Raw genomic sequence first — 17,017 nt, forward strand, 5'->3', positions numbered from 1 at the left:
CTGGTGGGCTGTAGTCCACGGGGTAGCTAAGAGTCGGACACAACTGATCGACTTCACTTTCACTTTTCACTTTCATGCACCGGAGAAGGAAATGGCAACCCACTCCAGTGTTCTTGCCTGGGGAATCCTAGGGATGGGGTAGCCTGGTGGGCTTCCATCTATGGGGTTGCACAGAGTTGGACACGACTGAAGTGACTTAGCAGTAGCAGTAGCATACCTCAATGGTGTAGAGGTTTTCTCTTCTTTCTTTAATTTAAGTCAGAATTTGGCAATAAGCAGTTCAAAATATGAGCCACAGTCAGCTCTGGGTCTTTCTTTTTTTTCTGACTGTATAGTGCTTCTCTATCTTTGGCTGCAAAGACTACAGTCAATCTGATTTCAGCATTGACCATCTGGTGATGTCCACATGTAGAGTCTTCTCTTGTGTTGTTGGAAAAGGGTGTTTGCTATGACCAATGCGTTCTCTTGGCAAAACTCTATAAGCCTTTGCCCTGCTTCATTCTGAACTCCAAGGCCACATTTGCCTGCTTTATTGACTATGTAAGAGCCTTTGACTGTGTGGATCACAACAAACTGTGGAAAATTCTTAAAGAGATGGGAATACCAGACCACTTCACCTGCCTCCTGAGAAATCTGTATGCAGGTCAAGAAGCAAAGTTAGAACTAGACATGGAACAACAGACTGGTTCCAAATTGGGAAAGGAGTACATCAAGGCTGTATACTGTCACCCTGCTTATTTAACTTATATGCAGAGTACATCATGAGAAACGCTGGGCTGGAAGAAGCACAAGCTGGAAGCAAGATTGCTGGGAGAAATATCAATAACCTCAAATATGCAGATAAGACCACCATTATGGCAGAAAGTGAAGAGAAACTAAAAAGCCTCTTAATGAAAGTGAAAGAGGAGGGTGAAAAAGTTGGCTTAAAGCTCAATATTCAGAAAACTAAGATCATGGCACCTGGTCCCATCACTTCATGGGAAAGAGTTGGTGAAACAGTGGAAACAATGAGAGACTTTATATTTGGGGGCTCCAAAATCACTGCAGATGGTGGTTGCAGCCATGAAATTAAAAGACGCTTACTCCTTGGAAGGAAAGTTATGACCAACCTAGACAGCATGTTAAAAAGCAGAGTCATTACTTTGCCAACAAAGTTCCATCTAGTCAAGGCTGTTGTTCTTCCAGTGATCATGTATGGATGTGAGAGTTGGACTGTGAAGAAAGCTGAGTGCTAAAGAATTGATTCTTTTGAACTGTGGTGTTGGAGAAGACTCTTGTGAGTCCCTAGGACTGTAAGAGATTCAACCAGTCCATACTAAAGGAGATCAGTCCTGAGTGTTCATTGGAAGGACTGATGCTGAAGCTGAAACTCCAATACTTTGGCCACCTCATGCAAAGAGTTGACTCATTGGAAAAGACCCTGATGCTGGGAGGCATTGGGGGCAGAAGGAGAAGGGGTGACAGAAGATGAGATGGCTGGATGGCATCACCGACTCGATGGACATGAGTTTGGGTAAACTCTGGGCGTTAGTGACGGACAGGGGGGCCTGGCATGCTGCGATTCACAGGGGTCGCAAAGTGTTGGACAAGACTGAGTGACTGAACTGAACTGAACTGAGGTCTGTTGTTGTTCTGTCCTTAAGTGGTGTCCTACTCTTTGTGACCCCATGGACTGTAGCACAATATGCTTCCCTGTCCTGCACTATCTCCTGGAGTTTGCTCAAACAAATGTCCATTGAGTCAGTGATACTATCTAACCATCTCATGCTCTGCAGCTCCCTTCTCCTTCTGCCCTCAGTCTTTCCCCACATCTGGGTCTTTTCCAATAAGTCGGCTCTTAACTTGACAATATTGTATTGGTTTTGCCATATATCAAAATGAATCTGCCACAGGTATACATGTGTTCCCCATCCTGAACCCTCCTCCCTCCCCATACCATCCCTCTGGGTCGTTCCAGTGCACCAGCCCCAAGCATCCTGTATTGTGCATCGAACCTGGACTGGCGACTCTTCACATCAGGTGACCAAAGTATTGGAGTTTCAGCTTCAGCATCTGTCCTTCCAATGAATATTCAGGGTTGATTTCTTTTGGGATTGACTGTTTTGATCTTTATTGTTCACTGGACTCTCAAGAGTATTCTCCAGCATCACAATTCAAGAAAATATATTTTCCAGACTCAGCCTTCTTGATGGTCCAATTCTCACATCCATATATGACTACTGGACAAAACGTAACTTTGGCTATGCAGACCTTTGTTGGCAATGTGACGTCTCTGCTTTTTAATATGCTGTCTAGGTTTGTCATAGCTTTTTTTTCCCTAGGAGCAAGTGTCTTTTAATTCTGTGGCTGCAGTCACTGTCCAAAGGTATTGTGGAGCCCAAGCAAATAAAATCTGTCACTGTTTCCTCTTATTCCCCACCGATTTTCCATGGAGTGATTGCACCAGATGACAAGATCTTAGTTTTTTGAATGTTGAGTTTAGAAAGTATTTTACCACTCAATGAGATTTATACTAGAATATAAAAATTACAAAATCACAGTTACTGACCTCATGAAATTTGAAACTTCATATTAAGGAGGTCTAATATCTATCATAATGAAGCACAATATGAAAATAAAACTGGAGTGAAATCAGAGAGACATACTGTGGCCACATGATGTGAAGAGCCAACTCATTGGAAAATACCATGATGTTGGGAGAGATTGAAGGCAGGAAAAGAAGGAGAAAACAGAGGATGAGATGGTAGGATGGCATCACTGATTCAAGGGACAAGTGTTTGAGCAAAGTCTGGGAGATAGAGAAGGACAGGGAAGCCTCACGTGATGAGTTCATGTGGTCACAAAGTCGGACATGACTGAGTGAACAACAACAGAGAGAAACAAAAATTTGAATGGGTCTCCTAATGGATTCAGAATAGGGAACATTAGTTGTAACATCTTGGAATTTTTATTAATTTCAGATAATCTTCTCTATTACTTATTAGTTCTGACCTGATCTCCAAAGAATCCACCTCTCAGAGTCTGATTAATATATTTGTTGGAAAACAAGTTACTGAGACCTATTATGAAAGGATCAATTAAGGTTAGAGATTTCTCTATTAAATATATTGTAGATAATTAAGAATTGGGGAATTCTTTGGCAGTCCAAATAACTGATATGCCATCATAATATTGACTCTGTTCATATATGTTTTTCACAGTCTAAATTTTTTTTTCAGGGCAAATTTGACATCCCTATTCCGTAGGCTATAGATCAGGGGGTTTAAAGCATGGGCACAATGATAGTATAAAACACAGAGGACACTTTCCCTTGGTCCATGGAGCTGACCGATGATGGCTGTAGGTACATGAATGCAGCAGATCCATAGAAAATAGCAACAGCAGCCATGTGAGAACTGCAGGTGCTGAAGGCTTTGGACCTGCCCTCCATGGAGTGGATTTGGAGGATGCTGGAAATGATGAAGATGTAGGAAGCAAGAATAACTAGAGCAGGAGTCAAAATGTTGAATGCACTCAAGAATATAACCAATAGTTCATTGACATAGATGCTGGAACAGGATAGCTCCAAGAGTGGAAAGAGATCACAGAAATAATGGTTAATGATATTGTTCTTGCAGAAAAAGAGTCTCAACATAATTCCTGTATGGATTGTGGATCCAGTGATGCCCAAAATATAAACTCCCACTGTGAGGCAGAAGCAGATGTGATAAGACATGGTGATGTTGTAAAGCAAGGGGTTGCAGATGGCAACATAGCGGTCATATGCCATTGCAGCCAACATAAGACACTCTGCAATAGCAAAAATGATGAAGAAATAAAGTTGAGTCATGCATTCGGGATAGGAGATAATATTCTTCTCTGTCACAAAGTTCACCAGCATTTTGGGGGTAATGACAGTCGACTGACAGAGATCAATAAAGGACAAGTTGGTGAGGAAATAGTACATGGGGGTGTGCAGGTGAGAACTGAGCCCAATCAGTGTGATCATGCCCAGGTTCCCCATCACCGTGACCACATAGATTCCTAGGAAGAGGAGGAAAAGGGGCAGCTGGAGTTGTGGCTGTTCTGTGAGCCCAGAGAGGATAAACTCAGTCACTGAGGAGTGATTTCCGGGGTCCATTTTCTTCTCAGTCCCTTCTATATTTAAAGAGAAAATGAGAATATTTTATGCCTGTGTGTGCATGTGTGTGAGTGTCTGTGTGCAAGTGTGTACGTGTGAGTGGGTGTTGGGGAGAGTAATTCTGGGTAAGTCATTGTTCAGTCTCTCACCAAAGAAGACTCATAATGCAGTGATCTCCTGAGACAACGATGTTAGTTGAACCAGAGAAAACAATAAAATTAAAATTAATTATTTTATAATTAAGATACTTCATAACATTTTAAGAGAAAATACCAATTTCTAGATTTTTAAAATCAGAGTGAATATTACTATTGCTACTTCTGAGGACTTTTTCTTTCTTTCCATATTCTTTATGTATGTATTAATAATACTCATGTAAAATGCATTGGAGAAGGAAATGGCAACCCACTCCAGTGTTCTTGCCTGGAGAATCCCAGGGATGGGGGAGCCTGGTGGGCTGCCGTCTATGGGGTCGCACAGAGTCAGACACGACTGAAGCGACTTAGCAGCAAAATGCATAGTATTTTTATTTCACTCAGAATATGTGAGTAGTGTGTGCTTTTTCTAGTAAATTAACATAATTGATAAATATGAAAAGTAATTGTATTAATTTCAGATATTTTCTGTATGTGAATCATAATTCAAAATATCTGAAGGACTGGGCAACTATCTGTATCATTCCACCTGAGGTCTATTTCTTTAATGTCCCAACATCCTTCTCCCTGGACTATGACCCCAGGGGGCAGAAACATAACTGCATGGCAGACATCATCCTTATACCTCAATAGGTTTTCCAGACTCAAGAACCTTCCTCCTTTATTCTAATTTTGATAATTGGGAGTCAGAATATAATGACCCTGATATAGGTCATGTATGCCACCACTGTGACCAGGGGATCAGTGTACAAAGTTTAGTTCCTGGAATTTGCACTTCATGGTTGATGGAAAAGATGAGAAAGCTATAATCCCACCCCCACCCCCAAATATGAGAAGTATTTATGATCACAAATACTAGGTCCTGTTTATTCTGGTCTTTTTTATTAATATAATCCTGTATTTTGCAGATGTTCTCTATGGAATTCAAAGATGATAGAAATGTGGATTAGTAGAGCACATGCAAAATACAACTAGAAATTTTAATTTAAACTCAATATTTGTCAGCTGTGGAATGTGTTCTTTGTTTAAAGACCAACTCACTTTTAGTTTACATTTGTATAGATAATGAGTAGATTCTAGAAAATGGAAATTCATAATCTTACTTAAAACTTAAACAATAGTTTTTCATTAAAGATGCAATATTTTATCTGGTAGAGCAAAACTGGAAAACTAGTAAACTAGTAAAATGATCTAAACTCTGCCATATTAGAATGGTCAGAATAACTAAGGATGTTTTTCTAGCAAAATTAAAACCCGTGTGACACCTGACAGGTATAGTTCAACATGTTGGTTTGTTCAAGAGTTATTGGGCTCATTTTATATGTCACCAATAGAATGAAGTAAAAATAATTGCTTAAAACTATTGGAGAAATATTTGGTTTCACAACAAAACAAACACTCCAACTATCAAAATACCCAGATCTTTCAGGGAAAATGTTGATTTCATCTTAAATAAATAGTTACTTAGCAGGAATTTTTAATAACAGTAAGCACCTGATTGGAGAAGGCAATGGCACCCCACTCCAGTACTCTTGCCTGGAAAATCCCATGGACGGAGGAGCCTGGTGGGCTGCAGTCCATGGGGTCGCTAAGAGTTGGAAACGACTGAGCGACTTCACTTTCACTTTTCACTTTCATGCACTGGAGAAGGAAATGGCAACCCACTCCAGTGTTCTTGCCTGGAGAATCCCAGGGATGGGGGAGCCTGGTGGGCTGCCGTCTACGGGTTCGCACAGAGTCGGACACGACTGAAGCGACTTAGCAGCAAGCACCTGATGCTTGGATTAAATAATCTTTAACATCTCAGTTTCACTGTTTCATGATTTTATAATTCTTTAAAAATCTGCCTGCAATGCAGGAGACAGAGGAGAATCCCTCTGTCTCAAACCAGGAATCACAGGTTTGATCCTTGTGTTGGGAAGATCCACTGGAGGATGAAATGGCAACCCAATCTAGTATTCTTACCTGGAGAAGCCCATAGACAGAGGAGTCTGGCAGGTTATTGTCTATGAGGTCACAAAGAGTTGGACATGACTTAGTGACTAAACACTCACACATAAGCCCTGATAGCAAGTTAGAATTAGTGGATTGAAGCGTCCATGAGCTCCATACTTACCACAAGACCTTGAGATAATCAGATCTGCTCTCCAACTCTGAAAAAGCAAAAATCTGTTTCATGTGAAAATTAAGTAAAATGATTCTCACAAAGAGCTTAGCCCAGTTCCTGGCTCTTGGTAAGAAAATGTCAATGTTATTTTACTGTTAACTTATTCAGCTTCTCCCTACAATATGCTTTATTTGACCAGCATTTTTATTCTTTAATCATGGCCAGAATTTTAAGTTTTCTTATCCTTAGAACATCTTCTTGTTGCTCCTTTCTACATTAATACATATAATAATATAGAGATTTGAAATATTTTACTGAATATTAACTTCTTAAATTATGAATATTTTCCATGGTCTCCAAATAAAGTCAAGCCAAATTATTTGTCATTTCTAGATTCACATCATCTGACAAGAAAAATTTTCTTTATGATGTTCCAACAGGTATCACAAGTTTTAATTATTTCACAAAAGAACATAATAAGCTTCCATTTTTGACTCATCAAATTCCTTTAGCTCGTCTCACTCTATGCCCTTTATCTTATAAAATGTATTTGATTTTGAAGACCCTTTAGTTAAGGACTTTAACAGTGGAAGCCCCAGTTAATAAGAAAATTTTCTATGTGCCCATGAATATATTTTTATGTTATATTTAGTACATAAATAAATCTGCATCAATTATTATGGCTTATTTATTGATTTTTCTTCAGCACTAGAGTGTTTTGTTTACTCAATACAATGTTTGGCATGGTGCCTTACATACAGCAAGCATCAAGAAACATGAGCTTTTAAAAAAATCATTTGAAAGATGCTTAGCTGCATGTTAATATAGACTCCACATAAGTGAACAAAATTCTCACACTATCTCTGTCAAAGGGAGTAGAGAAGGAAGTGTTGGTTATAATTTTATTCAGCCATGGACAGTAAATTGTCCTTGCTTGTAAGGTAGTCTTTGCTCATTTGCTCTTGTTTAGCCACTCGTTCGTGTCTGATTCTTTGCAAGGACTATAGCACAGACTGTACATGCTAGGCTTGTACAGTCCATAGACTGTAGCATGCTAGGCTTCCCTGTCCTTCACCATCTCCCAGAATTGCACAAACTCATGTCCATTGAATCAGTGATGCCATTCAACCATCTCATCCTCTCCTTGCTCGTAATGTAGTGTGAATATTAGAGTGAGGACAGATAGCTATTTAAAAAAGAAAGAAAGGAAGAAAAACTTTCTGCATTTGTAATTGCACTTGGAGGAAGCCACAGAGGGCTTCCCAGGTGGTGCTAGTGGTAAAGAACCTGCCTGCCAACGCAGGTAGATGTAAGAGATACAGGTTCTATCCCTGGGTTGGGAAGATCCCCTAGAGGAGGGCATGGCAGCCCATTCCAGTATTCTTGTCTGGAGGATCCCATGGGCAGAGGAGCCTGGTGGGCTATGGTCCATGGGGTCACAAAAAGTTGGACACAACTGAAGTGATTTAGCACAGAGCCACAGTTGAAGATCTAAAATCATAAAAGTCAGGGCTGGGATTCAGACACACAGTCCTTGTTCCCTGAAATTTCAGAGTTATGTGTTTCTCCCCAACGTCTCTGAAGGGTGGGGGGATCTGATGTTGCTGGCCGTTAGTTCTGAATACTGACCTTGCAGGTGTTAGGTGCTGAGCTGTCACAGCCTAATAGCCTCCATGAAAATGATACGTCACTGGTCCTGACCTCTGACGAAAGTAACGGCTCTCAGTAAAGACCGGTTGATATGAATGATAATTTTATACTCTGCATATTGATTCTTAGAGCCTAATTAGGAAAAATGAGAGTGAACTCCCATTAGGTTCATATCCCATAAGTATCAACTCTTGGGAAAAGAAGCAGTTAGAATTTTGCTTCTCCCGCTTTGGCCCTCATGTGTCTAATAGTGTCATGTAGCTGTGATTCAGTGCTCTTGTTGGATTCTGTATTGTAAACAAGGATGTGACAGACCAAGTTTGTTAGAGCTCCAGTGAGTTTCATGTCCACCTATCAATAAAGTAATTTCCCACTAGGTGAAAATGAGAAAATCGAGGGAAACAAACTTTATATGTAAGATGTGAAAGCTTTTTTTTTTTCATGTACAATACTAATTGTGCTTAAATATTATGATGTACTCAGAAAGCAAAAATACTTTTATTATTTTAGTATCCATGAGGAATTGGGAGTGTACCTGATAATAGAGTGATCAGAAATGCATGGAGAATTAAATACTGGTATTTAGTTTAGAAAGGTGTGTAAGGCTGAAAAGGGAGAATGGAGTGAAGAAGTCATTTCAGGATGGAAAAGCAGCATGCCAAGGTCATAGGGATGAAGCCCACAATGCTGAGATCTTACAGAACTACCTGGAACAACTTAAGAGCTTTGTAGTAGATACGAGCAGTTATGAAAATAGTAGTATATTTTAATTATGCCCTACACATTTTATTTTAAGCAATTTCATATTGTCATCCTCCTCAGATGCACTGTTAAATTCAAATGTTGACTCTAGATGGAACAACATACAGTTGTTTAGGACTAAATGTAAATACTGAAAGAGTGCAGGAGATTGCTGGTTTTTCCTAATTTTCCTTCTCCCATTTTTCCTCAATAATAAATTTCCCGAATCTTAGTTGGGTGCATGGCTATCTAGACACCTCGGTATTTTCTGTTTTAAAAAAATAATTTATTTATTTTCATTGGAGGCTAATTACTTTACAATATTGTGGTGGTTTTTGCCAAACATCGACATGAATCAGCCAGGGGCACACATGTGTTCCCCATCCTGAACCCCCCTCCCACCTCCCTCCCCAGCCCATCCCTCTGGGTCATCCCAGTGCACCAGCCCTGAGCACCCTGTCTCATGCATTGAACCTGGACTGGTGATCTATTTCACATATGGTAATATACATGTTTCAATGCTATGCTCTCAAATCAGCCCACCCTCGCCTTCTCCCAGAGTCCAAACGACTGTTCTTTATATCTGTGTCTCTTCTGTCTTGCATACAGGGCTATCGTTACCATCTTTCTAAATTCCATATATATTTGTTAGTATACTGTATGGGTGTTTTTCTTTCTGACTTGCTTCACTGTGTTTAATAGGTATTTTCTTAGCCTCTCTTCCAGCTAAGCTTGATCGCCTGGCCAAATTGCACCAAAGGGAAATAGGAAGAGGTAAGTTCTATCACTTCAAGTGGTGGTCTTCAAGTTAGGGGACGTTTCCTTTCCTTCCACATCTTTTCTTCTGATGGCTGAGGGATGAAGATGCAAGATCTGTCTGGAGCTATTGTCTGAGACCAAGAGATGGATGGAAGCTAGATGTTGTAGCAGATCACAATTTAAAAGAAGTTTATGTGCCGCAGTGAGCCACTGAACCAGTCCTGAAGATCTTTAAGGCATCATGGTGCATGTATGTGTGTGGGAGTGTGTGTGATGTACAGTGAAACCTAATTGCAGCTAAGTTTAATTGCAATTAATTTTGACAATAAAAAGAAATGCAAACTAAAGATCCTGGAGCATGCTAATTGTACATCAAGAACAGGTGTGTTTTTTTTTTCTTTTTCCTTATTTTTGTAAAGAAATTAATATAGGGTTGAATCCAAGTTAATGAGAATAAATTCTGTATGGAACATTATTTAAGTCCATCAGAGTGCCTACTTTAGAATGCATTTACTCAGTTATGCTGTTTTCAATTACTAAAACATTTGAAAATATCTACTGCCATAATAATGTTTAACAAATCTTATGTATTCATTAAAATCTTTATCATTTGTAGTAGCTCTCCAAGTCTTTGATTTCTATTTTTTGTGTTTGGAAATACTCTGATATCTATTCTAATATGTTAATACCACATCTTCCACTAGTTCTCAGATTGAGATCCATAACCCTGCAGATCCATAGAAAATTCCTAAGGAGGCTTAAAAGTTTTACCTTTCTTAGTCCTTTTAAAGTTTGTGTGTGTTAGGACTTCCCTGGTGACTCAGACAGTAAAGAATCTCCTGCAAAGCAGGAAACCCAGGTTCAATCCCTTGGTCAGGAACATCCCCTGGAGAAGGAAATGGCAACCCACTCCAGTATTCTTGCCTGGAGAATTCCATGGACAGAAGACCTGGTGGGCTACAGTCCATGGGGTCACAAAGAGTTGGACAGGACCGAGTGACACACACACATTCACATTTTAAATTTTGTAACACTTTTTAAAGTTTTAAATATTTATAAATGCTTGAAAACAAAAAAATTTTCATAGTCATTTTCATATATGAAACATCAATGTAAGAAATTTACTAGCTGTTTTTTGATTAACGTGTAGTGTACTAAAATAGAAATATACGTGGGTGCTCTGGTTCAAAGAAATAACATACGGAACTCACATTCTCCCATGGATACAATGAATTTAGAGCTACATAGAAAATAATTTCCTGTGGGGTGGTTTTTGGGGAGAGGAGGACTAGTTGATCAATTCTTACACGTTGGGCAAACAAGAAAAGGCCACACTGAAGTGGATATGAGAGGCTGAGACACAATCTTGTCATAAACCACAGCTCGCTGCAACAAACCACAGTCAGCATAACTCAGAACCCTGAGCCTCTGCTTGAGGAGCTAACAGCTTGAACCCCACATCTGGCACCACGACTGTTAAGACCTGAACCAAATAGAGAAGTCCACAAAACATTTAGCAGGAAAGTCAGCAGGGCTTGTGATCATGAGACCCACAATGCTATAGTGACACGAGAAACAGTTCTTAAAAAAAAAAGTTCAATTTTTTGGTCTGCTGGGCCTTCATTGTTGCCTGCAGGTTCAGTAGTTGTGGTGCACAGGTTTCTCTAGTTGCAGCATTTGGGCTTTGTTGCCCTGTGACATGGGAATCTTGGTTCCCTGAGTAGGGATTGAATCCATTGGATCCTGAACCCAGTGGACCGCCAGGGACATCCCTGAGAAACCGTTCTTAAACCTCACATTCAGGTAGACTGACCCACCCCAGAGCTCAGCTCAAGGCAACTCACTTTTAGAAAAGCACCTGGGCTTTTTGTGAAAGAGGCTTTTTTGCTTATTTTTAAGCATAGGCAAGAGGAATAGGCATCTAAGGAGACACACATTGAGAGCTTATTGAAATACTCTCTGGGATATAGGCAACAGGGCAGTAGGTCAGCACTCTTCCTGTCCCTCACTCAAGCTTCCAGTTATCTCCTGGAAAGGAGATCATACTCTTGTCTGGAACCCTGACTTTTGTGGCTGCAGGTCAGAGGACTGTTCATTGGAAGTACTGATGTTGAAGCTGAAACTCCAATACTCTGGCCCCTGATGCAAAGAGCCGAATCATTGGACAAGATCCTGATGCTGGGATTAAAGGCAGGAGGAGAATGGGACGACAGAGGACGAAATGGTCGGATGGCATCACTGACTCAATGGACATGAGTTTGAGCAAACTCAGGGCCATAGTGAAGGACAAGGAAGCCCGATGTGCTGCAGTTCATGGAGTTGCAGAGTCAGACGTGTCTTAGCAACTGAACAATCACAGCTCAGAGGACACCGCTAGGTCACCTGGCTGTGGTCATCAACCAGGCTTGTACAGTTGAATCTCAGGATTAAACTGATGGAGAAAGAGCTCAGAAATGGGAAGAATTTAACCAGGCCTTTAATAAATAATTTATAAAAAATTACTAAGAGATCATAAGAGCCATTGTTTTAATTCTATCAGTTCATCTGTACTTGTTATATCAGATAAGATAGCACACTAGCCAAAGAACATCAATCTGGCAAATAAGATGATTTGAATTGGGAAGAGACAGAAAACACCGAGTATTTAGAATATCATGCAAATTCATAGATACGAGACGTTAAATGAGATACAATAAAACAACATAGGAGAAAAGATATTTCAAAGGTGCAACTGACATGAAATGGTGATTATTTGTAAGTTATAGGAGGAAAGAGCATGAACCATATGACAGGGATACAGCTTAGCTCAGATGTTGGCTTTCATGAGCAACTGCTTTCATAAATAGCTATTTCTTGTCTAAAGATAAGACAATATTGTTGAGGCTGTTTTATAAAATTACTGCTACATATTGCTTTATTATATCAAGTATAACAATTGAATCTCTAATGTGTGCTCAGTTGCTCAGTCGTGTCCAACTCTTTGAAGCCCCAAGGACTCTAACCTGCCAGACTCCTCTCTCCATGGAATTTTGCAAGCAAGAATACTGGAGTGGGTTGCCACTTCCTACTCCCAGGGATCTTCCCTGACCAGGGATCAAAACTTCATATCTTATGTCTCCTGCATTGGCAGGCATATTCTTTACCAATAGCATCACCTGGAAAGCCCCAAGTCTCTGAGACTCAAATGACTGTTTTGCTTTGATGAAGTCAGGTTTGAATATTTTTGATTATTTTCATGATATCAGGAGAAATAAATAGGAAAAAAGTATGAAAGAGGTCTGGAGGAAAGAAACTCAGTCTTATAGGGAACTGAGGTTGCTTTATGTATAGAAGAAAATTCCTAGGGAGGCTTTAGATCTGCCCACAATTACCTGGGGCCAAAAGATAACTTTGAGTAAAATCATGGGTTCTGGAGCCAAACCCTCCACATCCTATCATTTTTTATGTTTGGGACCATGACATTTACTCATGGTCCCAAACTAAATGCCTTTCAATTTCATTTTCCTCCTCAGAGAAATAATAGTATGATGTACTTATATAATACTGTGAATATCAAATAAAGTTATCCATTTAAATTCTGGACATTGTGTTTTATACAAAATTATATGGATTACTACGATTAACGTCAAAATCTTCATCTTCTTCCTCAATGTTTTTCTTCTGGTTTGGATTATCACTAAAAATAAAACTAAGACCACTTTATTTTCTGGTGTTTTTTACTTTATTCATAATCACAGCCTATGATTTTACATATAAATATTACAATATAGGTTCAAGAAGTGGCCTGGATAAAATCTTGGAGATGTGTTATATAGGCAAGTATGATTGCTTTTTTCATATCCAATAAGCTTAATACATAATATATCTTAGTGAATCAAATGACTGATATGACATCATTATATTCATATACACTTTCCACTGTCTACAATTTTTTTCAGGGCGAATTTGACATCCCTATTTCGTAGACTATAGATCAGAGGGTTTAGCATGGGCACGATGATAGTGTAAAACACAGAGGACACTTTCTCTTGGTCCATGGAGCTCACAGATGAAGGCTGCAGGTACATGAATGTTGCAGATCCATAGAAAACAGAAACAGCTGAGATGTGGGAACTGCAGGTGCTGAAGGCTTTGGACCTGCCCTCTGTGGAATGAATATGTAGGATGCTGGAGATGATGAAGATATATGAAGTGAAAATAGCTAAGGCAGGAGTCAAGATGTTAAATGCACTCAAGAATATAACCAATAATTCATTGACATAGATGCTGGAGCAGGATAGCTCCAAAAGTGGGAAGAGATCACAGAAATAATGGTTAACCACCTTGTTTTTGCAGAAAAGGAGTCTCAACAAAAATCCTGTGTGGACTGTGGATCCAATGATTCCTAGAATATAAACTCCCATTGTGAGAAAGAGGCAGATGTGATAAGACATGGTGATGTAAAGCAAGGGATTGCAGATGGCAACATAGCGGTCATATGCCATTACAGCCAACATGTGACACTCTGCAATAGCAAAAATGAGGAAGAAATAGAGCTGTGTCATGCATTCAGGGTAGGAGATGATGTTCTTCTCTGTCACAAAGTTCATCAGCATTTTGGGGGTAATGACAGTGGAATGACAGAGATCAATAAAGGACAAATTGATGAGGAAATAGTACATGGGGGTGTGCAAGTGAGAACTGAGCCCTATCAGTGTGATCATGCCCAGGTTCCCCACCACCATGACCACATAGATTCCTAGGAAGAGGAGGAAAAGGGGCAGCTGGAGTCGTGGCTGTTCTGTGAGCCCAGCAAGAATGAACTCAGTCACTGAGGAGTGATTTCCAGGGTCCATTGTCCTCTCCAAGGTTCTAAGTTTAAAAATGAGAAAATGAGTGTTCATGTGTAAGAAGATGTGGTCATGTGAGTGTATTTTATGAGGGGGAGGGACGGATTCTGTGGAGCTCATTATTTGATCCCTCATCAGACAACATACATAAAGCAGAAATCTCTTGTGTCTCTCCTGCTACTTGGGGACAAATGATGATTCTGGTTGAACCAGAGAAGGAAATATAAACTTCACAACCCTTAGAATTCAAACACTTCCTCACTTTTGAAGAGAAAACACCCATTTATGGATTTTAAAAATCAGTCAGAATGAACATTGCTATTTTTATTTCTGAGGACCTTTTCTTTCTTCCCATATTCTATATGTGTATGTTATTCATACTCATATAAATTAGCATAAGATTTTTATCTCACTTGAAATAAGTAATAATGGTGTGTACTTTCTATAATTAACAGAAGATTCACTGCCCATGTGACCTTGTGTTTGTTACATCTACTCTCCAACACTCTTAAAAACAAAAACACCAAAATGCATTTTATGTGAAAATTACGTTAAAAGATTCCCACAGGGAGTTTAGTGTGATTACTTGCTGTTTGTAAGCAAATGTCTTTTCATTTTAACCTATTGAGTTTGTCTCTGTTATATCTTTCATTTGACCGATATTTTCATTTCTAAATGATGACCAGAGTTTAAAATTTTCTTTTCCCTAGCACATCTTATTGCTCCTTTCTATATACATTAACACATACAGTAAAAATGGAGATTTTAATTATTTTATTTGCTATTAGCTTTCTAAATTATCAGTATTATTTATCAATTAACAGTATTTTCCATGGTCTCTAAATATATTCAAGTCAATTTGTTTGTTATTTAAAGATGTATGTCATCTGACATACATTAGGACCTTTTTTTTTAAGGTCCTAATAGCTGTCACATGATTTAATTATTTAACAAAAAAGCATGGTGCACTGTCATTTTTGACTCATTAGACTCCTTTAGCTTTTTTCTCTTTATCCCCTTTATCCTGTGAACTAACAGTCAATATCCTTAAGTTAAGAACTTAAATAGTGGAAGCCCCAGTTAATAAAACCATTTTCTATGTGCCCCAAAATACATTTTTTATCTGGTAAAGAATTAACCTACCAATGCAGGAGACACAGTTTCAATCACTGGGTCGGGAAGATCCAGAGGAGAAGGAAATGGCAACCCACTTCAGTATTCTTGCCTGGGAAATCCCAAGGACAGAGGAGCCTGGAGGGCTATAGTCCATTGAATTACAAAGAGTAGACACAACTGAGTGACTAGACAACAACATTTTACATTTAATGCATACAAATCTGTATTTATTATTGAGAGTTATTTACTGGTTATTCTTCTGTACTAGATAATATTTGGCACCATGAGTTACATACAGAAAGTATCAACAAATAAGATATTTTAATACAATTGTTGAAAGAAGTTTAGTAAGAAGTTAACATAGACTCCATGGAAAAGGAAATGGCAACCCACTCCAGTATTCTTGCCTGGAGAAACCCATGGACAGAGGAGTCTGGCAGGCTACAGTCCATGGGGTCACAAGAGTCAGACATGACTGACTAAAACACCACCACCACCACATAAGTGAACAAAGTTCTCACAATGCCTGAGCTGAAGTTACTAAATAAAGAAATGTTGGCCATAATTTTATCCAGCAGGGACAGGTAGGTGATAAGGGAAAGTTTGCTGCTCTGGGAGTGTGACTGAGGACAGATAGAGACAGAAAAATAACTACCCACATCTGTTAGTGCACTGGGGGAGTGCTGTGGTAAAAGACCTAAAATTTTTAAATTCAAGAAGGATAAATCCTCCCCAGGCCTTCCCTGGTGGTTCAGTTGGTAAAGAATCCACCTGCAGTGCAGAAGACTAAGGTTCAGTCCCTGGGTGGGGAAGATCTCCCAGAGAAGGGAAATGGCAACCCACTCCAGTATTCTTGCCTGGAAAATTCCATGGACGGAGGAACCTGGCACGCTGCTGTCCATCGGTCACAGAGTCGGACATGATAGTGACTAACCACCACCACCTCCTCCCCAAAACTTTAGAGCTATGGGTTTCTCCCCTAACTCTGAATGGTTCTGATGATGGTGGTGGATAGTTCTGAGTACTGACCTTTCAGGATTTCTTGGTGTTGAGGTTCATAATCTAAAAGTCTCTGTTTTTGTGACTTTGCATCACTGGCCCTGACCTCTGGTGAAGCTGATGATCCTTAGCAAAGATGGTTGATATTAACAGTGATTTTATATTCTCAGTATTGATGCCAAGAGTCTGATGTGGAATAAATAATGATTCTTACTTCCCTTTGGAACCTTATCCCACAAGTATCAACTCTTGGGAAAATTAGACAATTAGAATTTCTCTCTTTTCTCCATTGCATCTCAAGTGTTTAATATGGTCACATGGATGTGGTTCATTGCTCTTGTTAGAGTAAACATTGTAAGCAAGGATGTGATAGAGTTTTTAGAGCTCCAGTGAATTTCATGTCAAGTTAATTGCAAGTTCAAAATTTCAGGAAATTACAAAGACATACACTAAAGGAGTTTTGTAAAGTGATTTTCCACAAGGGGAATAATAGATAATGAGAGAGCATCTTTTACATGTAAGCTTTAAAAGTTTCTGTTTT

At 39.3% G+C, this 17,017-nt stretch overlaps 2 protein-coding genes across 2 annotated transcripts; both read right to left on the reverse strand.

Annotated features, from left to right (window-relative positions):
* Positions 1-3,262: 3,262 nt before the first annotated feature.
* Positions 3,263-4,153, reverse strand: LOC129653755 (putative olfactory receptor 8G2). The gene has a single exon (XM_055583450.1). It carries the CDS (start codon positions 4,118-4,120, stop codon positions 3,263-3,265), a length of 858 nt encoding a protein of 285 aa, XP_055439425.1. The 5' UTR covers positions 4,121-4,153.
* A 9,281-nt stretch (positions 4,154-13,434) lies between these two features.
* Positions 13,435-14,367, reverse strand: LOC129653756 (putative olfactory receptor 8G3). Its single transcript, XM_055583452.1, has one exon. It carries the CDS (start codon positions 14,365-14,367, stop codon positions 13,435-13,437), a length of 933 nt encoding a protein of 310 aa, XP_055439427.1.
* Positions 14,368-17,017: the final 2,650 nt, after the last annotated feature.

The sequence above is a fragment of the Bubalus kerabau genome, chromosome 5 (genome assembly GCF_029407905.1).
Source record: "Bubalus kerabau isolate K-KA32 ecotype Philippines breed swamp buffalo chromosome 5, PCC_UOA_SB_1v2, whole genome shotgun sequence".
Taxonomy (NCBI): domain Eukaryota; kingdom Metazoa; phylum Chordata; class Mammalia; order Artiodactyla; family Bovidae; genus Bubalus; species Bubalus kerabau.

Bases quoted from the DNA above. Each gene is read 5' to 3' on its own strand.
- LOC129653755 (XM_055583450.1), bottom strand. From the start codon at position 4,120: ATGGACCCCGGAAATCACTCCTCAGTGACTGAGTTTATCCTCTCTGGG.
- LOC129653756 (XM_055583452.1), bottom strand. From the start codon at position 14,367: ATGGACCCTGGAAATCACTCCTCAGTGACTGAGTTCATTCTTGCTGGG.